Genomic DNA, 23625 nt, shown 5'->3' with positions numbered 1-23625 from the left:
TGGTGCATCACGCCAGGTGGCGGATGCGGGCTCTGCAGTGGAACCTGAAGTTTCAGTGGGCCCAGCATCAGGGCAACTTGTCCGACCACGTCTTGATCTCGGAGGGCACTGCGAGACAACTGCAGTGGTGGCTTACGGACCGCGATTGGGTCAGGGGCAAGTCCCTCTCCCTTCCCCAACCGGAGCACGTTGTCGTGACGGACGCGTCCCTCCAGGGCTGGGGTGGCCACTTGGGAGAGGCAGAGATCAGAGGCATCTGGTCTCCGGCGGAGTCCCGGCTCCATATCAATCTGTTGGAGCTGCGGGCGATTCGTCTGGCACTGAAGGCATTCCTCCCCTTTGTCAACGGGAGTGTAGTGCAGGTGTTCACCGACAACACCACCGCCATGTGGTACTGCAACAAACAGGGCGGAGTGGGGTCGTGGACCCTTTGCCAGGAGGCTCTGCGCCTCTGGCAATGGCTGGAACGTCAGGGCGTGACTCTGACGGTTCAACACCTGGCAGGTTCTCTGAACGCCAGGGCGGACGAACTCAGCCGTCGGTGCTCGATGGATCACGAATGGCGTCTGAACTCGGACGTGGCGCAAGGCATCTTTCTGCAATGGGGAGAGCCTTGGTTAGATCTATTCGCCACAGAAGAGAACGGGCAATGTCATCAGTTCTGCGCGTTGGAGTTTCCAAGACGGCACTCGCACGGCGACGCCTTTCGGCGCGAGTGGAGTTGCGGTCTGTTATACGCCTTTCCGCCTATACCACTTCTGCCCAGAGTGCTGAAGAAGATCAGGCGCGACCGGGCCCAAGTTATCCTTGTGGCTCCGGACTGGGCTCGAAGGTACTGGTATCCCGAGTTACTCAGCATGTCAGTCGGTCCCCCGATCCGCCTGCCCCTTCAGGAGGACCTTCTGTCGCAGCAGCAGGGGACGGTCCTCCACCCGAACCTGTCCAGTCTCCACCTCCATGCTTGGAGATTGAGCGGCGGCAGTTGAGGCCATTTGACTTGCCTCCTGAAGTCTGTGATGTTATTCTGGCAGCCAGGCGTCCCTCCACTAAGTCGGTATACGCCTGTCGGTGGAACAGATTTGTGGCATGGTGCACAGCAAAGGCTGTGGACCCTCTTTCTGCCCCTCTCTCGGAGGTTCTTCTGTTTCTTCTTTCTCTTGCCCAGCAGGGCTCTGCTCTGGGCACTATCAAGGGCTACCTTTCTGCCCTTTCAGCCTTTTTGAGGCTTCCTGATCAGCCTTCTTTGTTCAAATCCCCGATTGTAACTCGATTCTTGAAAGGCATCACTCACATGTTTCCACCTGTTCCGTTTGTGATGCCTCAGTGGGATTTGAACCTGGTTCTAACTTTCCTGATGTGTGCTCCCTTTGAGCCCCTTCACTCTTGCCCTCTCCGTCTCCTGACTTTAAAGACGGCTTTCCTGGTTGCCATCACCTCTGCCAGGAGGGTGAGTGAGCTCCAGGCTCTTTCTGTCCAACCTCCTTTCCTGTCCATTCATCCTGACAAGGTGGTTCTGAGGACTAGACCTTCTTTCCTGCCCAAGGTTGTTTCGGCCTTTCACATCGGGCAGTCCATCACCCTCCCTTCCTTCTTCCCGCCTCCGCATCCTTCAAAGGATGAAGAGCGGCTCCATCGTCTGGACCCAAAACGTGCGCTTTCATTTTACATGGATCGCACACGCCAGTTCCGGGTGGATGACCAACTGTTTGTTGGCTACGTGGGTGCGAAGAAGGGACGGGCGGTTTGTAAACGAACCATCTCTCGATGGGTCGTCCTCTGCATCAAAGCGTGCTACTCTTTGGCTCGGAAGGAGCCTCCTGTTGGGCTGAGGGCCCATTCCACTCGGGCCACGGCGGCTACTACTGCCCTGGGCCGGGGAGTCCCCTTGCAGGACATTTGCCAAGCGGCTACGTGGGCCTCGCTGCACACCTTTGCGAGGCACTACTGCCTGGACAGTCGAGTCCGGAGGGATGGCTTCTTTGGCCGTTCTGTCCTCCAGGACTTTCTGGTGTAGTTTTGTATTGGTTCGCAGACCCACCACCGGGGTTGGTATTGCTGGGGTATGTATTCTAAGGTAAGGAATCTAACACTAACGTGTTTCTTTCAGATGAACAAGTTACTTACCTTCGGTAACGATATATCTGTAAGAAACATTAGTTAGTGTTAGATTCCTTACCGAACCCACCCATCCTCCCCGTTCTGCGAACTGATACCTAGGGTTAAGGTCATCCCTTTCAGGGCCCTAGTTTTTACATGGCACCAGTGTTGGTTCTCTCATGGCTCTGCATCTCCTGGCGCGGAAAAGCTGTGTGCAAAGAACTGACGTCAGCGCGCGGAGGCGGCGTCTATATACTCCAGCGACGTCATCACGGCGCACGACGCCGACGACGGACGCGGAGCCGCAGGGGACGCCTGCAGACGACGCCTACCGACGCGCAGGGGTACTGCTACGCAAAAGTTTCCGGATCCAGACTGACGCCTGGGGATATTCTAAGGTAAGGAATCTAACACTAACTAATGTTTCTTACAGATATATCGTTACCGAAGGTAAGTAACTTGTTCTTCAAGATGTATAAATTGATCAAACGTCTGTATGGTTCTTGAATGCAATAAATGCAGCACTTCATTAGATATATCTTCTGAAGTTGTCATCTTCTGCCTTTCTTCAGGAAGGCCTGTATAGACACTTACGAGATAAAAAGACAATAATGCAGCCTAACCAACTGGCTACGCTGGCCATTACTTCATCTTGAAGTGAAAAAACATAGCCAGTTTAACTTTAAATTTAGCAATTTGCTGAGTTTTACAAATAGAAAACTCTCCTTCACAAAACTCAATTTTTCATAAGAGATGAAAAGGAATTGATAGAAAAGCCCCCATAGGCTGCCATTATGCACCTGCAAATGGATACCGAGTCTCCAGAGACCCCCAGTATCCCATGATGCACAGCCAGAGGCAGTTACTTTCAGTTCTTTTTTCCGATCCCTGGTAGCAGGACCCTGGAGCATTGAGCTCTACCTTTTTTGGTATTACATTCAAACTTAGTTCTATATTTGGATTTTCACTCGATATGTTTGGCCTTTAACTACCTTCGGCTGTAGTTTTGTGGCAGAATTTCTGCAGTTTTCTTGTCAAAATTCTTGTCAACATACCATCGCTGTTTGACAAGTGTCCTGACTGTGGTAGAAATAAGGCCAAGTCTGATGCTCACAAAGTCTACATTCTGTGTTTGCCTGTGTCTCATGTGCCTGACACCTGCTCTATTTGTAAGACCTTTTCCAGGCGCACACTGCTTGACAGGGAGAAGATTCAGCTCCAAGGGTTGAAGCAGAGAAGACAGAAGGCAGCATCTACAGCCTGTGGGCAAGGAGAGGGTAAGTCCTCTACCAAAACCCATGAGTCGACCTCTGGGGAGCTCGCGAGTCGAAAAACGGCAGAAAAACTATGCTGGTTCCGATTGACGTCTAGGACGGCGAGGACGATGTCTAGAGCAGGTATGACGATTATATGCTCTGTCGACTCAGGGCTCTGGGTCGAAGCTATGTCGACGATCAATGTCGAGGAGAAGAACGGCGAGGCCTCGGACGAGATTGCCGTCGCGGGTTTCCCCGCGTTCGCGTTGACTCAAAGATCATCGCCCTCCAGACATCATCATCATCGTCGTCGATCGGAGTCACACAGGCAACGGTGGTCGCCGTCGATTCACTGCCGATCGACGTCTACGAGAAGGTCGAGGAGAACATCAAAGTGGATGAGAAGGTCGACATTGAGAGGTCAACACAAACGTTCAAATTCGAGGTACCACTCTGGGACTCACTCCATAGTGAGCCTATCGTCTCGACAGGAAGTTCGCGTTCCAGACGATGTCGACGCTCGCCGTGGATCGACGTCGAGGGGGAGGTCTAATGTTGAGTCCAGGGCCCCTTCTTCCGGCCAGCCCGAAAACAGAAGAGGTTGGTCTCTTCTTCAGGTTCGGAGTATTCTCGTACCTATTCACCATCCAGGATGCCTCCTGCTCCTCGTCAACCGGTGGCCCTGCCAGTGACACCTCCATCACCGTCAAGTCCTCCTCCTCCGCCTCAGCCTGGGCCCGGGCCCGCGGCTCCTCAGCCCACGCGTCCTGTAGAACCCCGATGACTAAGAACCCGGTCTCGCACGATACATCTTTCCCATAGACACCACCCATCTTCCACACGATCTTGTCTTCACCGATATGAGAGATCTCGCTCCCGGCATACCAGGGATACGCCTTCCACGAGTACGGGGAGGTACTCGCCTACTCTAACGGATTCTCCCCCTCAGAGGGTCTCCTGTTGACGATATCTCCACCTTCCAGGAAATTCTGGTCAGAGGGGTTTCAAAGCTGAACATTACTTTGTCTAGCCCTGTACCGTCGACATCTGTGATATTGGAAACTCTCCATCAGAGACAAACATCACGTCCATTGCTACCTGGTTTGGAGGAACCGGCTATGGAGCTATTCTTGAAGCCATCTTCTATCTAATCTGCGCCTTCCAGGTTACAGAAGAAATATCGCCCACCTGAGTTGGATCAAGCCTTCCTCCGACTGGACCCCACCCTGCACTCTGTCATAGTGGTGGCGGCCGGAAACAGCATGCTACGGCTCCAACTTCTATGGTGCCACCGGATAAGGAAAGCTGTAAGCTGGATTCGGAGGTGAGAAAAGCTTGCAACACCGCAGCTACATCCTTGAAGGCGGCCAGCTCTACTGCTTTGCTAGGCCGTTATGACAGATCCCTATGGGAGTCCCTTCAGCAATTTGTGGATCTCCTACCCAGAGACACATGCGAAGATTTTCAGGAGATAGTGAATGAGGGCCTGGTGGTTTTGAATCAAGTCATCAGCGCTGCAGCGAATACTTCACTCCTGGCAGCCCACGGGTATTGCCACGGAATTGGTCTACGGAGACATGCTTGGCTTCGTCTTACTTCTCTGAAGCCGGAGGCGCAACAGCGCATTTCCAATCTTCCGTTCTCTGGCACGACTCTCTTTGGCTCCCATGCGGACGATGAGATGGCCCGCATGAAGACTGAAATGGAGACTTTGAAGGCTGTAAGTTTAGCAAAACCTAAAGAGCAGCGAAAAACCTTCCTCCCCTTAGCGGTGTTATTCGTCTCAAAGGCCGTCAGCCCAACCAACAACAGCAGTTTCAGTGGTCTTTTCAGCCGTTTCAGAAATGCCAGCAGCGAGGGCGATCCAACCAGTAGTCTGGACAAGGTAATAAGGCTCCTGCTGGTTCCAAGCCCTGAAGGGTTTCTTCCCCCTCTGACGCTATCCACTCTGGTGGGGAGAAACATTCAGTACTATCTGGAATAGTGGTAGAAAATAACTCGGTACAATTGGGTGCTCAATATATCCCAGTCATCGGGGATTTTCTTGAAGGATTGAAGAAAGTGTTTCCTCCCATTAGGCGTCCTGGGAGCTCAATGTGGTCCTTTCACGACTGATGAGGGAACTTTTTGAACCCATTCATAAGGCTTCTCTTCAGCATCTGTCTTGGAAGTCGGCTTTCCTTGTGGCCATAACTTCTGCCCTGAGGGTTAGCGAACCTCAGGCCTTATGTTGTAAAGAGCCTTATACAGTCTTTCATTCCTCTAAGGTAGTTAGTTATGAGGACTCAACCTAAGTTACTCCCTAAAGTTGTTTCAGAGTTTCATGTGAACCAAACTATTACATTGCCTACATTTTTTCATAATCCCTCTTCTCCTGTTGAGAGGTCACTTCATTCCCTTGATGTTAGGAGGGTCTTGAAGTTCTATTTAAACAAGACTGATGATATCCGTAGATCAGACCAGTTATTTGTAAACTATGGCTCTGTCCGCACTGGTCTAGCTACCTCCAATCCATTTCTAGGTGGATTGTTTCCTGTATTCAGCTATGTTATCAGAAAGCCAACAAGACTTTGGTTAGTAAGCCTAGGGCTCACTCTACCAGAGGTAAAGCAGCTACTGCGGCTTTACTTCGTAACGTACCTGTAGGAAGGTAGATACCTGACTATGGTTACCCCCGACTTTTTGCCTGGTGTTTTGCTGGTTTTCCGACTTAGTTGACCTGGGGCCCTGCCAATCAGGACCCCAGGCCTGCTCTCTCTCTAAAATGGATTCCATGTACCTTAGGTACATTTCCAATTGGGACTGGGCCACCCTGTCAGACCCTGTAACTCAGGGCATCGGTGTACCCAGGGCCTACCAGGGGCTGAAGCATGTATTATGCCACCCCTGGCTGGCCATCTAAATCTGACACAACTGGCTGCACGACAGCTGGGGCAACTTGGCGTACTCGCCCGTTGCTGTAGGTATAGTATCCCTATACCTAACCTTAAAATGGACACCCGAGTTCCTATCAGTCACTCCTATGGCAGGCCTTGACAATCCTGAAGGCAGAGTGCATGGAACCATGTGAATTGGGCTCTGGCACGAGCCGAGCCTGGTTGCAGCTTGCAGAACCAAGACCCAATGGCTGTTCCATGATAACGCGTATCATATCGGTAACTTCGGTATAGCGTTATCAAGACATGTCGAGTAAGGTGTCATACGAATTCTGGCGATGAGGTTAGCATCCCGCCCTTCTAGAGGGACACGACATGTACGTAACTGTGAACCCCGGTTAAAGTTAACTGAAGCCTCAGCTCCACAAAATGGACGCTGCCACCACAGACACGAGTCTGACCTCCTGCTGCTGGGAGTCCTTCCAGCGAGGAGAGCTTGGACAAAGGGTTTCCTGTCAAGGGCGGTGTTCGCACCGTCCCAGACAGGGTTTGTGTATTCTGGGTAGGTAGGGCTTTGCAAGAAGGTGACTGCGGAGTGGCACCCCGGTGCTCACTACGCATCTGCCGGCTAGAACCAGTTCCAGGGGCGCGCAGCCCCTGACCTAGGGAAAGTCCAGCAGGGGGAGAGGGGTGTAACTACCCCCCTTCCTGGTCCCACCCCTAGGGCAGGACCTAGTCATGTACCCACCCCTTATTTTAGGATAAAGGCCGGAGCCGGGACCCTTCCAGATTAGATCATCTTTGAATCAAGAATACTTTCTACGAAAGGACTTTGAGACTCTTCTCAAGATTTCTCCCTTGTGGCTAAGGAGTAGTCACCCTGCATCCGCAGGCACCATCTAAGAACTCTGCGGTTTGCTGCAAGTCCTTCCTCAAGGATCCAACGGCCCAGCTCGACGAGAACCGGCTTCCCTGGCACCTCTGACCTCTACCCACGTCGTCAGCTCAGCTGAGATCTGTGGGTGCGACGAGACCTCGAGGGACCGGCCATCATCAAAACCTGCACGCTTTCTTAATCAGCGCGACCATCGAAGCAATTCTCTGGTGAGTGCTCTGGGGTCCGAGAAGCCCCGACCCCGAGTAGCTCCAGCACCGAAGTGCAGTCTCCCAGCATCTCCACGATCTGCGTGGGGCCCTTCTGCTCGCTGCTCAGCACGTTGTCTGGTCACTAGCCGCTGGCTTGTGCCCTTCTTTGACGACATCCGACAACCAACGCTGCTGGTCTGGTTGCTCCAGATCGGCCCTGCTCCCTTTCTCAAGAGGAGCACCCCGGACCCTCCTGGTCCACTCAAGACGCCATTTTAGGCCCACCACGTGGCCCTGAAATCTGCCAAGGCTTGTTGCCCCAATCCTGGGCCCAGCGACGCCGACAGCATCAACCTTCGTGGGACAGCTCGCACCTCCATCCTGGTCGCCGACAACGCCTCCTGGTCCGTGAGACTGCAGAGCCTAGCGTCGCCCACTCACCTAGTCGAGGTGACGGCCATCCGGTGCCTTCCTGGTACCCTCTGACTACTGGCTAGTAGTACGAACTTGGTCCCCTCTGCTTTCAGGTATCAACGATCACTGATCCAGGCTTGGATCTCTACGAACTATTCATCACTGGTCGCCGGCCAGCAACTCCTTTTCTTCCGGCTCCTGGCTCGTCAGCGAAGACCCCCGACGCCTGTAAGACTTGTGCAGCCGCAGCCCTCGTGGCTAGGTAACTTCGGCATTTCGGTGCCTGCATAGCCTCCTTACTCTAGGGTCCCGAGTCCCTCGCTTCCGACTTGCCTTATCGGGTCCGCCCGAGACCACTAAACTTTCCGTGCCCTCGGGCACTTGTTTTGAATTGTGCACTTGAAGTATTTTCTAAGAGCTTTTGTTCTGTGCTTAGTACCCTGTCCTCATAAAGAGTACAGGGCTGTTGTGATTCTAATAAATATACTGTTTATTTTCATAACACTTGTGTGGTGTCCTTTCACTTGGTGTTCAAGGGGTATGTGATGGTATTACAGCTGGCTTAACACGCCCTCTAGAGTTTAGCCCGAAGACTGCTCGTATCCACGCTACTAGGATAGCTGGTCTAAGGTTGACTTACAACCAATCACCATAAGGGTCGTTTGGAACGATACATAGTGGTCGCTAGAATAGCGAACGCTGCATATCGGGCCAACTTCTCACATTACCTATTTAGGAAATCTGTAAGGCTGCCACTTGAAGACAGTCCATACATTTACTAAGCACTACTGCCTAGACACTGATGCTAGGGCAGATGCTCAAGTTGGGCAGGCTTCTCTTCGAAATCTATTTGCACAATAGTGCAGTTTTTCTCGGTTTCTTCCACCGCTGGAGAGTTGTTTTGGGATGGGCTTGCTAGTCTATTCACATGATTATGACTATACACGGAAATCCCCTAGAAGAGAAGGAGCCGTTTCTTACCTGTAACTTCAGTTCTCTTGTAGGGGTAGGGGTATTTCCGTGATATTCGTAAGCAGCCCGCCTCCCTGGTGGCAGACACAGATGTCCCAAAGACTGAGCAGGCTCTGCTTCTTTACGCCTTCAAAAAGAACTGAAATTAACTGCCTCTGGCTGTGAATCATGGGATACCGGGGGTCTCTGGAGACTCTTAAAGACAGATTAGTATTTCAGCTTTGTAGAGAGAGTGCTATAGAAGGGACTTCTCGGAACACTCTGCTGAATAGCCAATTTTCAACAATATGCTATGCCGAATTTGTAGCTAAAAACCGAATTGCAACTCATTTTTAAATCGCCGCTTTTAATTGTATTGTACTTCTTGTGAATTGCAATAATATTGGTTTAAAGTAAGCTTTTGCCTACCTGTCCTTGGTGTTTCCCCTGTTCCGTCACGGCGTGTGCCGATTGAGCGGAGGGGTACTATCACCAACCAGTCGCATTTCCGGGTTTCTATACCGGTTAGCGCTCCACTCTTGCTGCTGCCAGGTGTCCCGCCCAGTCAAGGGATAAAAGTGAGTGCGCCGAGTGGACACGCGCAGTGTCGCGCGGGCGACGCGCCAGAGTCCAGCCCTACCCGTCTGCGCCCGTCCGCGCTAAGTCAGCGCCAAGTTAGTGCCTCCCTTGCTCGTTTTTACTTTGTTTGCTCTGTACTATGGCCAATGTTAGATATTCAAGGCGAGAACTTCTAGCGCTTAATACACTCCCCCTCAAACATGGTCTGAAACCGTTTCATCAGTCAGTTGTACCACACCCCTCCTATCTCACTTGCCTGTACGGCAACGTCTGCTCTCTACCGAAGCATTCCCTTGAAATATGGGACTTACTAGATCAAAACTCACCAGATCTTTTTCATTACGGAGACCTGGCTCCAAGAGACTTCTTCCCCTGACATAGCCTTAGCCCTGCCGATTGACTACAACATCTTAAGGCTAGACAGGACTGCAAAGAGAGGTGGGGGCACGGCTATAGTCTATAAATCCCATATAAAAATCTGTATAGTGGACTCGCAGATTGCCAGTTGGGGAGAATTATTAACTTTTTCTCTTGACCTTAACGGCAAGGAATCCTGGAAAGGAACGCTTGTTTACAGACCACCAGAAAGCAAAACAAACTTTGCATCGCAGCTCTTGGACGCTTTGGCCCCACATGTATTGGCCTGTAAAAAAAATTTTTTTATAGGAGATTTTAATTTCCATATGGAATTACGTAATGATCCCAACACTATTGAATTAATCAATAGTATTCATGCATTAGACCTGATGTTATTAGACACAGAGGCCACCCACAATGCTGGACACACTTTAGATCTGTTATGCACTAATTCTCATGAAGTCCATATTTCTGAACTACATCAAGTCCTATGGTCTGACCATTTAATTATCAAATTTACCATTAAGTCAACCAAATCTGTTCATCAAAAGGAGATAAAAGTGAGCCGCGCTTGGAATAAAATAAACACAGACTCCTTTACGCTCCTTCGCGCCCCCTCTTGTGAATGAAAGTTCAGATTTAAATAAAGCGGCAGTTGATCTTGAGATAGCAATTACTGCGACACTAGACCTTATAGCTCCAAAACAGAGAATTAAGTGCCCAAACAAACGATCACCCTGGTTTACTCCAGAACTTAAACCAAATAAATTAGCTGCTAGGACCGCCGAGCGCAAATGGCGCAAAGCAAAAGAAGAAGAAGGTAAACTACAATATAAGATTCTACATAAAGAGTATATGGCCCATATAGCCCTAGCAAAAAAAACCTATCTGGGAACGAAAATTACCCTAGCTGGAAATTCGCACAAAGAACTCTATTCAATAGTAAGGGAATTTACGAACCCTTCAGCCTGTCAACCCCCTATCATGGAATCCCAAGAATGAGCCGATACACTTTCCTTTTACTTTAGAGATAAAATTAATGATATACATAACTCTTTTCCTGCTACAAAAATTTCTATCAGGGCCCCAACCATTGATAATTCTGAACACACTGAACCTATACCCTCACATAAGACTCTAAAATAATTTAATATTATATCTGAGGAAGAGATTGGAGATATAATGAGGAAAACTAAGTCTGGCTCTCCTAGCGATCCAGCGTCCGCTCAAATTTTGGCTATTATTGCTCCAGCCTTAATTACTGAATTAAGTTCAATTTTTAACCTATCACTAGTTCAAGCCACTTTTCCAGCAATCTGGAAAGAAGCCATGTAGGAAGGTACCTCCTGACTATGGTTGCCCCCAACTTTTTGCCCTGTGTTTTAGCTGGTTTTTGACATAGTCGACCTGGGGCCCTGCCAATCAGGACCCCAGGCCTACTGCTCTCTCTTTAAAATGGATTCCATGTACCCTAGGTGCATTTCCAATTGGTACTGGGCCACCTTATCAGACCCTGTAACTCAGGGCATAGGTGTACCCAGGGCCGTCAGGGGCTGCAGCATGTATTATGCCACCCCTGGCTGGCCTCCTAAATTTGACACAACTGGCTGCATGACAGCTGGGGCGAAGTCGTGTAATCACACTTTGCTTTAGATATAGTAGCCCTATATCTAACCATACAATGGACACTCGAGTTCCTATCAGTCACTCCTAAGGCAGGCCTTGACAATCCTGAAGGCAGAGTGCATGGGCTCGTGTGAACTAGGCTCTGGCCCGAGCCGAGCCCGGTTTCAGCTTGCGGAATCAAGACCCAATGGCTGTTCCATGATAACGCGTACCACATCGGTAACTTCGGTGTCGCGTTATCAAGACATGTCGAGTAAGGTGTCATACGAATCGGGATGCTGCCCTCTCACCAACTCTGGCGACGAGGTTAGCATTCCGCCCTTCTAGAGGGACACGACATGTACGTAACTGTGAACCCCGGTTAAAGTTAACTAAAGCCTCAGCTCCACAAAATGGATGCTGCCACCACAGACACGAGTCTGACCTCCTGCTGCTGGGAGTCCTTCCAGCGAGGAGCGCTTGGACAAAGGGTTTCCTGTCGAGGGCGGTGTTCGCACCGTCCCAGACAGGGTTTGTGTATTCTGGGTAGGTAGGGCTTTTGCGAGAAGGTGACTGCGGAGTGGCACCCCGGTGCTCACTACGCATCTGCCGGTCAGAACCAGTTCCAGGGGCGCCAGCCCTGGCCTGGGGAAAGTCCGGCAGGGGGAGAGGGGTGTAACTACCCCCCTTCCTGGTCCCACCCTTAGGGCAGGACCTAGTCATGTACCCACCCCTTTCTTTAGAATAAAGGCCGGAGCGGGGACCCTTCCAAATCAGATCATCTTTGAATCAAGAACTACTTTCTACGAAAGGACACTCAAGACTCTTCTCAAGATTTCTCCCTTGTGACTAAGGAGTAGTCACCCTGCATCAGCGGGCACCATCTAAGAACTCTGCGGTTTGCTGTAAGTCCTTCCTCAAGGAATCCGACGGCCCAGCTCGACGAGAACCGGCTTCCCTGGCACCTCTGACCTCTACTCACGTCATCAGCTCAGCTGTGATCTGTGGGTGCGACGAGACCTCGAGGGACCGGCCATCATCAGAACCTGCACGCTCTTAACCAGCACGACCTTCGAAGCAATTCCCTGGTGAGTGCTCTGGGGTCCGAGAAGCCCCGACCCTGAGCCGCTCCAGCACCGAAGTGCAGCCCCCCAGCATCTCCACGATCTGCGTGGGGCCCTTCTGCTCGCTGCTCAGCACGTTGTCTGGTCACTAGCCGCTGGCTTGTACCCTTCCTTGACGACGACCGACAACCAACTCTGCTGGTCTGGTTGCTCCAGACTGGCCCTTGCTTCCATCTTTGCGAGAAGCACCCCACACCCTCCTGGTCCACTCAAGACGCCATCTTAGGCCCACCACGTGGCCCTGAGATCTGCCAAGGCTTGTTGCCCCATCCTGGGCCCAGCGACGCCGACAGCATCATCCTTCGTGGGACAGCTCGCACCACCACCGTGGTCGCCGACAACGCCTCCTGGTCCGTGAGACTGCAGAGCCTAGCGTCGCCCACTCACCTGGTCGAGGTGACGGCCAACCGGTGCCCTCCTGGTACCCTCTGACTACTGGCTAGTAGTACGAACTTGGTCCCCTCTGCTTTCAGGTATCAACAATCTCTGATCTAGGCTTGGATCTCTACGAACTATTCATCACTGGTCGCCGGCCAGCAACTCCTTTTCTTCCGGCTCCTGGCTCGTCAGCGAAGACCCCGACGCCTGTAAGACTTGTGCAGCCGCAGCCCTCGTGGCTAGGTAACTCGGCATTTCGGTGCCTGCATAGCCTCTTTACTCTAGGGTCCCGAGTCCCTCGCTTCCGACTTGCCTTATCGGGTCCGCCCGAGACCTTAAACTTTCCGTGTCCTCGGACACTTGTTTTAATTGTGCACTTGAAGTATTTTCCTAAGAGATTTGGTTTGTGCTTAGTACCCTGTCCTCATAAAGAGTCCAGGGCTGTTGTGAATCTTAATAAATATCCTGTTTATTTTCATAACACTTGTGTGGTGTCCTTTCACTGGGTGTTCAAGGGGTACATGTGTGGTAAACAGCTGGCTTAACGCGCCCTCTAGAGTCTTTAGCCTTAGACTGCTCGTATCCACGCTACTAGGATAGCTGGTCTATAGGTTGACTTACAACCAAACACCATAAGGGTCGTTGGAACGATACATAGCGGTCGCTAGAATAGCGAACGTTGCATATCGGGCCAACTTCTCACAAGCCACATTAAGACCTATTTTTAAAAAAAATAACGCTGATCCCAAACAACCTGTTAGCTACCGTCCCATCTCTCTCTTGCCTTTTTTTGGTAAGATGATGGAGTCACTTATTAATAAACAATTAACTAAACATCTAGAAGATAATAAATTATTAGATCCGTCACAGTCAGGCTTTAAAGCCGCCCACAGTACGGAGACTGCCGTCCTGGAGGTAGTAGATAACATCCGCATGGCACTGGATGCGAAACAATCAGCCATTCTGATCTTGCTGGACCGGTCGGCGGTCTTCGACACCATCTCACACAGCATCCTTTTGGAAAGGCTGCGTGAGATTGGTGTTGAGGGTCTAGCCCACAGGTGGATCCAGAGCTACCTCTCGGGAAGAAAATCTAGAGTTAAAATTGGCCCTTTTTCATCTGACCATGCTGAAAATGACAAAGGCGTTCCGCAGGGCTCTATATTGAGCCCGACGTTATTCAATATCTACCTGTCTCCATTAGCCAAGATCATTAAAGATCATGGGTTCGATACGGTTTCATATGCCGACGATACCCAAATCCTAATTACTCTCGGCCCTAATATCATAGACACTAAACACAGATTTAAACAGTGTAAATTAGAAGTAAATTAAAGAATGGATGACAAATAACTACCTCATGCTGAATGCCGGAAAAACCAAAATCATTTTATTTGGTATGGCAAACATAATCTGGTCAGAAGAATGGTGGCCTACGTCTCTGGGTTCGTGTCCGGCACCTAAAAACACCATCAGAAACCTTGGTATAACCATTGACCATAAACTGACCATGGCTTGCCATATAAATAAAACCGTGCATACAAGCATTGGACTGATGCGCAACCTCAGAAAGGTCTTTAAATGGATACCGCTGGCATCACGGAAACCCCTTGTCCAGGGGCTCATAATCAGTCGTTTGGATTATGGCAACTCATTGCTGGCGGACGTTAATGAAAGCCTCTTAACCAAGCTTCAGACTCTTCAGAATGCGGCGGCCAGGCCCATGTCTGAAAAAACTACACTGGCTGCCAATCAGAAAACGCATAAAATTCAAAGTTTGCTGCCTGGTCCATAAATCTTTGTATGGACAGGGTCCACAGTACCTGATGCAAAAGCTCCGAGGTTACTGTCCGGGAAGAACTCTTTGATCATCCGATAAACATCTTCTAACAGTCCCCAAAGTCCGAACAGTCAGAAATGGAGACGGAAGTTTCTCTAAAATTGGCCCCGCCACTTGGAACACACTTCCTTTATCCATCAGATGTGATCCTAATCATAAATCATTTAGAAAAAACCTGAAAACCTGTCTATTTTGACCAAGATGTTCCATACCTTCCTTCTTCCTCTTTATCTGATTGTTTCTGCAGCGGTATGAGACCTTTAGTGATTTATGCGGTATACAAAACCAATTACATACATAAACCTAAATTACATAAACATTAAAGGCACGGTATCCATTTGCAGACACATAATGGCAGGCTATGGGAGCTTCTCTAGCCATTCCTTTTCAGCTCTATCATGAGAAAAGGAGTTTTGTGAAGGAGAGTTTTCTATGTGTAAAACTCAGCAAATTGCTAAATTTAAAGTTAAACTGGCTATCTTTTTTCAATTCAAGATGAAGTAATGGCCAGTGTAGCCTAGTTGGTTAGGCTGCATCATTGTCTTTTTATCTCGTAAGTGTCTATACAGGCCTTCCTGAAGAAAGGCAGAAGATGACAACTTAGGAAGATATATCTAATGAAGTGCTCCGGGGTCCACGCACATGGGCGAGACTATTTACATGCTTATGACTATCACGGAAATACCCCTACAAGAGAACTGGAGTTACAGGTAAGAAACTACTCTAGTGCGTGCAGCTACCCCAAGGGGTTTCCCGGTGCAGGATAGAGACCGATCAGGGTGACCCCAACAGAGTGCTAGAAAAGCCAAGTTTTCAGATTTTTACGCAAATCAAGTAAGGAGTTTCAGTTCCTTAGAGTGGCTGGGAGAGAATTCCTCAACTTAAGACCTTGGTTGGCAAAGGAGCGTCCCTTCATGCGGGTTAGTCAAAACCTGGGCATAGCCAACAGCGAGAGGCTGGATGATCTCAGTAGACACATAGGCACATAGGGAGTCACCATTCCTTGTATGTATAAGGGAGCTTGACCATGTTTGTCCTTGAACATGTAGCACAATGCCTTAAATTTGATGCACTTCAAAATCTTAAGCCTGTGCAGTTCCTGAAGCAGAGGAGAGACTGAGGCTTACCTTGGTAGCCGAAAGAGTAACCAAACCACTGCATTCTGAATAGTCTGTAAACAACTAATCGAGGTCTTTTCCGCGCACAGGTACAGCACATTGCCATAATCCAATCTGGATATGACCAGAGCCTGATAACCATTCTCCGGGCCGCTGAGGGAATTAACCATAGAATCTTTTTTAACCACTTGAGGACAGAAAAATAGATAGCAGTAACTTTAGACACCTGTGGCTTCAAATAAAGCTTATCATCAATATAAAGCCGAGATTCTTGACTTTAGTAGCCGGGGTGGGTAACGGCCCAAGGGAGTCCGGCCAGTGGCTGGGTCCCCAGAGATCAGGGTTGTTTCCCAAAACCAGGACCTCAGTTTTATTGTCGTTAAGCTTCAGTGCATATTTATTCATCCATTAGGAGATATTCCAGAAGCCCAATTGAAGCAGCGATGGTTCACGATGCTGGGCGGCTGATAACGAAAAGATGATCTGAGTGTCATCAGCATATGAAAAGAGGGTAAGCCCACACATCTCATTTACATCTGCTGAAGGACAAACATCAATGTTAAAGAGCAAGGGGCTCAAAATGGATCCCTGAGGGACGCCAGAGCTATTGTCTTGCATTGGCAGAAGAGACCTGGAAGTTGCTATCATTTAAAAAAGAGATCACCCACTTCAGGGCCAAGCCTACTATACCCAAAGACTCAAGTCTGCCAGTCAGGATAGAATGAGACACTGTTTCAAACGCAGTGCTCCAGTCAAGCAGAATGAGAGCAGTCGTGCCTCCAGAGTCAAGATTTTGTCTAAGACCTTCAGTAACCCCAAGAAGAGCGGATTCAGTGCTGTGCACAGTCCTGAAACCGGACTGCGAAGAATGGAGAAGCCCATGAGTCCCAACAAATGTGGAGAGTAGCGTGTTAACATGCTTTTCCAAGATTTTGGAAAAGACAGGAAGGAGTGAAATAGGACGGAAACTTGACCAGCAGGAAGGGTCCAGATCTTTTTAGGAGTGGGAGAACAATAGGGTGCTTCCAGTTCTGGGGTACATTGCCTTCACTCAGAGAGGTATAAAGAAGCTTTAGAATAACAGTTAATACAGAACAGTCTAAAAGTCTGAGTTTCACGGGGGCAGATGGTCCAGCGGGGAGCCAGACTTAATGGATTGCAGAGCATTTTTTAGTTCAGCAAGATCCAAGAAGGACCATGCCCTAATTTTTTAGGTCACCTAGGGCTTATTGACTGGAAGACTGAACTTCCTGGTGACTACTACCCGAGAGGCAACGAAATGTGTGTAGCTCTCGGTCTTTACAGCATCGGCTGCTAATTGGCAGTGAATCTTATCAACTTTTCCTTGAAAAGAACTGGCTAACTCGTCACACTGATTTTGTGAAAGAGAGTGGAGGTAGGATGTTACGAACAGCCGAAAGTTCTTTCACTACCTTAAAGAGAGTCTTCTGACAGTGTTGAGAGCTGGCAATCTTTTCATTTTAGTACTTGGCACATGCCGATTTAAAGAGGGCATGGTATCTTTTCAGCGCTACCACATACTCAAACTTGGCCTCTACAGCCCAAAGGTCAGGAGCAAGCTGCCTTCTGGTGGGAGCCCGGGCACTTATTATTTTTTTTTCTCAAATTAACCACTGGCTGCTATATTACATCTACCAGCACTGTGGGACTTTTTCAGGAATCCCAGGACCGACATGAGATACCAGTCTCAGGTTGTAACAAAAAGAGAATTTTACCACTGGTGTCCTGGGACCCTATTTTACTGTTGAGCCCCCAAACCGAGGAACAAGTACAACCCTTTAGCATTTGACGTCTGCGAAGTTGAGTAGTTCACAGCTGCAAAGTTGAGCAGTTCAATGCTTACTCAGGGAGCTGATGTAGGGTAAAATCCAGACCTCAATAAAACTTCTAATATCAGTTAATAGAAAAGGGTCCAACCAGTGCTTTTACTCACAAAGAAAAAGGGCTTTACTTATAACATAAAATACAATACTGTACATAACTATTGGAGAGCATGCCATAGAGTTATACAGATGTTAATGCAATAAGTATTCTGAATGAGGAGACTGCCTTGGCTGCTCCTCTTGGAAATGTATTGTTTGGTTTAAGGTGAAGGTTAGGGCACTCCTTACTGATCCCCTTTCTGTTTTTGCTGTTCTTTGTCAGGCTGGGCCTGTTTTGCTGGCGGGCAGCAGTGGGGAAGGATTGCTCCTGCTGATCTGCAGTGCTGCACAGCACACCCAACGGGATCGCACCGACTCTGCCCTCGTCCGGCTGTCGGTATGGCGGTATTTGTCATTAAGGCAGCTTTTCTGACAGGTGGTTGAACTTTCAGATCCCTGCTCCTAGCAATTACAAGTTGACAGTCTCACCCCAAACCCTGGAGCACAAAAGTGTTTGTCTTCTCTGCTGTGGAACCCTGGATTCTTGTAGAGAAATCTTGGCACACTGGCTTGCAGTTTCTGCCTCATAATTTTCAAGGTTGCAGGCAAAGTTTATGTCTTCCACACATTCAACTCTGGTACTGGTTTTAGTCATTTATTGTCTTGTGTGTCTTGCTCTCAGAAACCGTTTGTCTCACAGGATCAACAGAAGGATGGATGGTTGTTGGATGTCCTCTGTCAGATTAGACCCAAATCAAAGTTACAAAAGAGGGAGAGGCTTCCTCCCTTAACTACCTCTTAACCTGTTGGCGGGGATGAAGGCGGGGAACAATGTAGTATGGAAGGGAATGGGGTGTTCTCTACTCTTTAAAGTGACCCTGTGCCTCCTGTGCTCCGCCTCCTCCTACAATCTGGTTCACTACAAAGAACCTCCGGAATGCTTTGAAGAAGAATGCTCATTGCCATCCAGGCTCTCCAACCTCAGTCTTATTCAACAATTTAGTTCAGGAATTCAAAATTAATTATTGCACTGTCCAGGTCAGCACACTCTATACACACACTTTGTATTGCACATATATGAACTACATAAGCGAGTGCCGTAATGACCAACATGAATAGAGTGTCCAACGGTCTGAGAGACCAATTTATGACCTCGGGAGAAACCGTAAGGCAACTCTGCTCAGCAGATTAACGGTAAAAAATAAATGTCATCTTTTACATGGTACACATTTTATGAAATCAACATTACAGATGGTTAGTACAGTAATTACAAGCCTTTCTGTTCCCGGGTTTTATAGCATTGACCAGGAATATGTATCATTATCCACCATTCATTTTTGTATCTACGGGCGATGTACTTGTGTGGCCTGTGCGAACATATGCTATTCACTGTAGGATGTGCTGTTAATCATGTGTGGACCTTTTATACTGGTGCTGGGTAACACCAACTATTGTATTTTCCCTTAATATGAACATAACTCTGCAACGTGGGTATCATACCTCTGTTTTTTGCTGCCACCACTGTCAGTCTTTTACAGCTAAGTGATCCGACAGTGGTCACTCTCCGAAAAGGGTGGTGAACATGGTGTGCTCCTTCAGACCACATAGCCCATCTCTTGATCTCATTCCTAAGGGCACAGGCAAGAATGTCATGTATGCTGAGGCAAAAATAAAAAAAAAACACTGCAATTTGATATGAGGAACTCAAGGCAGAGGAGCCAGCTCTCACGAGACATGCAGCAAACCACTTTCTGTCCCAGCAGCCGCTGCTTTACAGCTTGCATATGTGCAGTAGATACATGTAGCTGAATATTACTTACCTGTTGGTACTGGCTTGGAACCTGCTCTGTTGCAGCCAACCATGTGGTCTTCCTACCTCCTCATGGGCATAATCCTCGAATTGGTGAAAAACCTATCAAGTGAGCACACTTTCTGATATCTATTGCCATGGCAGAGAAAGGTACCTAATCTGTGCAGGAGTCTGCCTATCTGTACATTTTGAGGGCAGCATATGAAAATTGGTCATTTCGCGGTTTTCTTTTAAACTGCCTTTGTCTACACCAACGGAGACAGTTTTTTGGGTTTTTTTGCCTCAAAAACTTTGCTCGTGTTTCTTGTTTTTTTCATGTAGGTATGTCAGCCACTCCACACTTCTTTCTGTAGCATCACTTTATGTTTGTACTTTACATAAATACACTGTATTACAGGCTAACGTGCTCTTGACTTCCTTCAACCTAGTGAGTGTTATACAAAATTCAAAAATGATCTTGAATTATTGTACTTGCGCTTGAAACCAAAAGCAAGAATTCGGGAGGGGATGGGGGTTGGAGGGTGTGTGTGTGTGTGTGTGTGTGGGTGGGGGGAGGGAGGGAGGGGGTAGAGTTAAAAGAATCTGACCCCAACATTAAATTGCAGGACACTGAACAGAATCTGAAACTGTAGAACACAAAACTTCAAACTGATGGTTACAGGTAAGTAAAAGTTTCCTCTCTAATACTAGATTAAATAGGGTGTAATATTGTTATATTTCCCACATTGCCTATTTTTAATGTGCAACAGAATCTTTGTCCATGATCGTAGCCTTCCTGTAGTCATATCCGCTTCATGTTATGCTCCAGTTTCTCTCGGTTACTCATGTTTCTTTGGACCTTCTTGCACCCGGCACTACTAGATCAGGTGCCATAACACTGAGAGCTTGCTGGGAATTAGCTGCACATGATCTGTTCTTTAAAACTCCATTTTGACTTCTCAGCTTCGGTGCCCAGTACAACAATGGGAGTTTTAGGGTGCATTTTCACTGTAGCCAATTATGTGCCACGCCTGCTTCAGGGGATACCCTCCTTGTAAATGTAAATGTAAATGTATTTGAGCTTATATAGCGCACAGCTACCCGCAGTGGGTTTCCCAGCGCTTGCTTAGGGAACCCGTCCTGGTATTCCCCAGTGAGATAACCCCGGCAGGGTATCCACAAGGTGAAAGCCAGGCAACCCGCCGCGATGGGCCGTTGTGGAGATTTAGCAAGCCTTAGAACCTGGAAGAATGAGAGATCACTTGCATGGATGTAGGCTGCTTTCGCATTCAACCCTAAGCGGATTACTAAGCAGTGCTGCTTGAAGGATTATGCAGATGGAACCTTGCTTTTGTCATTGGACTAGCACTGGCTGAAAAAACATCTGGGCTGACTGAGATAAAAGGGAATATGACCTGTAAAGACTGAAGAAGGGTTGTGACCAAAATCAATAAATGAACAAAGACCTAGAGAGAGGCATGTGAGATCTTTGGGTAAGAGTTGAGCCAGAGGCCCCATTTAGACGGGCCTGGTGATTCCAGCTTGCCTTCAGTATCTATGTATCCGTCATAGGCAGACTGCTTGGAATTTGGAGCCAATGGGAATGCGTGATTGAGTGGCTGACTTGTTGTGACTGTGCTGTCTCTGGATCCAGATTACTTGTACACCTTGAGTTAACATAATTTTTTATTTCTTCATATTATTGACATCTGTGTTGTCAGGATCACTTACACTCCTTTCTGATGTTCTCATCCTAGGTTCATGGAGCAGCACCCCGAAATGGATTTTTCCAAAGCTAAGTTCAACTAGCATGTATGTCTAAAAGAACACAAGGCCCTGAAATTGAGGAACAGAAGCTGTGCAGGACATTGGTCTGTAATTATCCTCTGACAGCAAGGTTTCAAGTTTGCACCTGCAAAGCAGCCCGCAGTATCTTTACTGGCACTGTACTGACGTCAGCAATATGGCCTATTACGCTCACGCCCCAGTGAACTGAGCTGCTGTCCACAGGGCCGGTGACTGACGGAGCAACTGAAGCCGAACGCTGATAGCGTCTGCTTGTTCAGGGTGTGAATACTCCCCGCTATTGAGTGGATGCCCCAAGCCTCATCTATTCTGCAAGATGGTTGTATGCTCTGCTGGGGTGTCCTACATGTTACAATATAAACTGTGGCCAGGAAATAGTTTGCATTTGTCTTTATTTCACTGTGCTTAGAAACACCCCTCCACACCCACCTCTCTACATTAATGCCCTTTATCTTCTTGGAGGATGGTTAAAGTGTTAGGGAACCCCAGGAAGGTCACTGACTTGTCTCCTTTGCTGTGTTGTCAAATGCTGAAATCTCATGTTGTGTAATTTACTTATCTGTTCGCGCTGTCTTGAAGCCTGTGCACAGGGGGCTGTTTGTGAACGGGATGTGGACTTTGGAAGCTCTGTGGCAGCTTTCTCCCAGCTGACCTTGTCCTGTTCTGGTTCAGGTGTCAGTGACCCACTGAGTTGGCTGGGGCTGTCGGAAATCACTTGCGCAAACATCCCTATTGATCAGCTGTGACAAAGGGCAACGGAGGAGGTCCAGCGGGTCTTCTTTACCACCTGGGCTGCCTGCGTCCGGCTGATATGTGGGCGATGATTGGCTAATACTAATTAATGTCAAAGTTATGGTAATCTACAACCCCTATAGTGCTCCTACAAGAGTATTCTTACACCCTGCTTTTCTACTCCTCTCCCTTCATCCTCTTCCTCATCCCCGCTAACCCTTTTTCATTACCTCACGAGAATTCAGATCTCTTTGATTGGCCATACAAAGGTGCTTTTTTCCATATTAAGGAAAAAAATAACTATTAGCTGTTCATTCGTCTTGTCTCCAAGGGATGGGCGCATGCTACTTGCTTTCTTAAGAGAAAGCCCTGTTTATTCCGTCAACACTTCTCACACTGGGTTTCACTGTGACACTGGCTGGTTTCCTGGTTTCCTGGTTTCCTGTTTTCCCCTTATATTTGACCTAGGGCTCTACATTCAAACTCGAATAGTTGTGCTTGCAGTGGTGCAATTCGTTGCACCACTGTGGAATTAGGGCTTGCTTAGTCACAAAGGGGGTTTCTGGTCTATCTTGCACTGCTGAAGCATTGATCGCTGGCCTTGGTACCCTTTGCACACCCAATTCATCTTTGATCTTCAAAGCAGTGTTGAAGAAAGGTGCATCGCCTTACGCTAAATGAGTGCTGTCTGGTATCAGGAGCTGTACCGATGCCCGGGACCCCATGGCTTCCTCCGCCACTCTGTTGAGTGTAAGATAAACCTCTAGACATGATAGTCCACCAGAACACTTCTTCCAAGGGTGCCTTGTGCGTCAGTGCAAGGAAAAGACGGGAATGGGCTGTATAATGTTAAATACGGCGCATTTCTTCCCTATCACGAAGTGCTGTAACATAGCTTGCTGCTCTGTGATTTCTTGATAAATGTGCCCCTTAGTATTTTGAGGAGGCAATACTGCACCCGGTAATTCCCAACACTGCAGCCACTATTACAAGTTCTACAGGTCAGAAGAGTGTTAACAAAGTAATACTGCAGAGTTTTCGGCCCGAAAACCTCAAAACTCTAAAGCCTGTGTATAATTCCCTGTAGAAATTGTGTAAGGCATTACATGTCGAAATTTGTGCAGCATTAAAAAAAACCGTGCAAAATTTGCTAAGAGGTTGCTTTAATATTCGGGCACAAAATCCTGAATGCATCTGAATCCGGATTAGGGGGAACCAGTGGTGGGGCGGTCAACGCCACGACCGCACCGACAACTACCGCCCCCACCACCACCACACGCACCAACCATCTACTCTCCGGGACAAACGTCAACAACAAGGACACCAGCGAGATCATAAAGACCATCCACTCCAGCTCATCGCTAGACCCATGCCCCCACCACATCTTCAACAAAGTCAGCGCATCCATCTCACCCCATCTCAACAAGGTGATCAACATCTCCTTCGAGACGGCAACCTTCCCGGAGAGCTGGAAACGCGCGGATATCCACGCCTTACTTAAGAAACCAAAGGTGGACCCCAAGGACCTCAAGAACTTCCGGCCCATCTCCCTGCTCCCTTTTCCGGCGAAGGTAACCGAGAAAATAGTCAACAAACAGCTGACCCGCTACCTCGAAGACAGCAACATCCTATACCCATCCCAGTCCAGTTTCCACAGCAACCACAGCACCGAAACCGCCCTCATCGCCGCCACAGATGACATCAGGACCCTGCTAGACAACGGAGAAACCACAG

General features: G+C 48.6%; 1 protein-coding gene across 1 annotated transcript in view; it reads left to right on the top strand.

Annotated features, from left to right (window-relative positions):
- Positions 1 to 21534, top strand: part of NUDC (nuclear distribution C, dynein complex regulator) — a 139212-nt gene extending 117678 nt beyond the window's left edge. Inside the window, exon 9 of the mRNA XM_086957615.1 lies at positions 21111 to 21534. Within this exon, the coding sequence (XP_086813741.1) occupies positions 21111 to 21162 (52 nt within the window). The 3' untranslated portion in view covers positions 21163 to 21534. The remainder of the gene's footprint in view (positions 1 to 21110) is intronic.
- The last annotated feature ends 2091 nt before the right edge of the window (positions 21535 to 23625 follow it).

This window comes from Lissotriton vulgaris, chromosome 2_1, assembly GCF_964263255.1.
Source record: "Lissotriton vulgaris chromosome 2_1, aLisVul1.2, whole genome shotgun sequence".
NCBI lineage: Eukaryota > Metazoa > Chordata > Amphibia > Caudata > Salamandridae > Lissotriton > Lissotriton vulgaris.
This window is presented reverse-complemented; position numbering and strand designations above follow the sequence as displayed.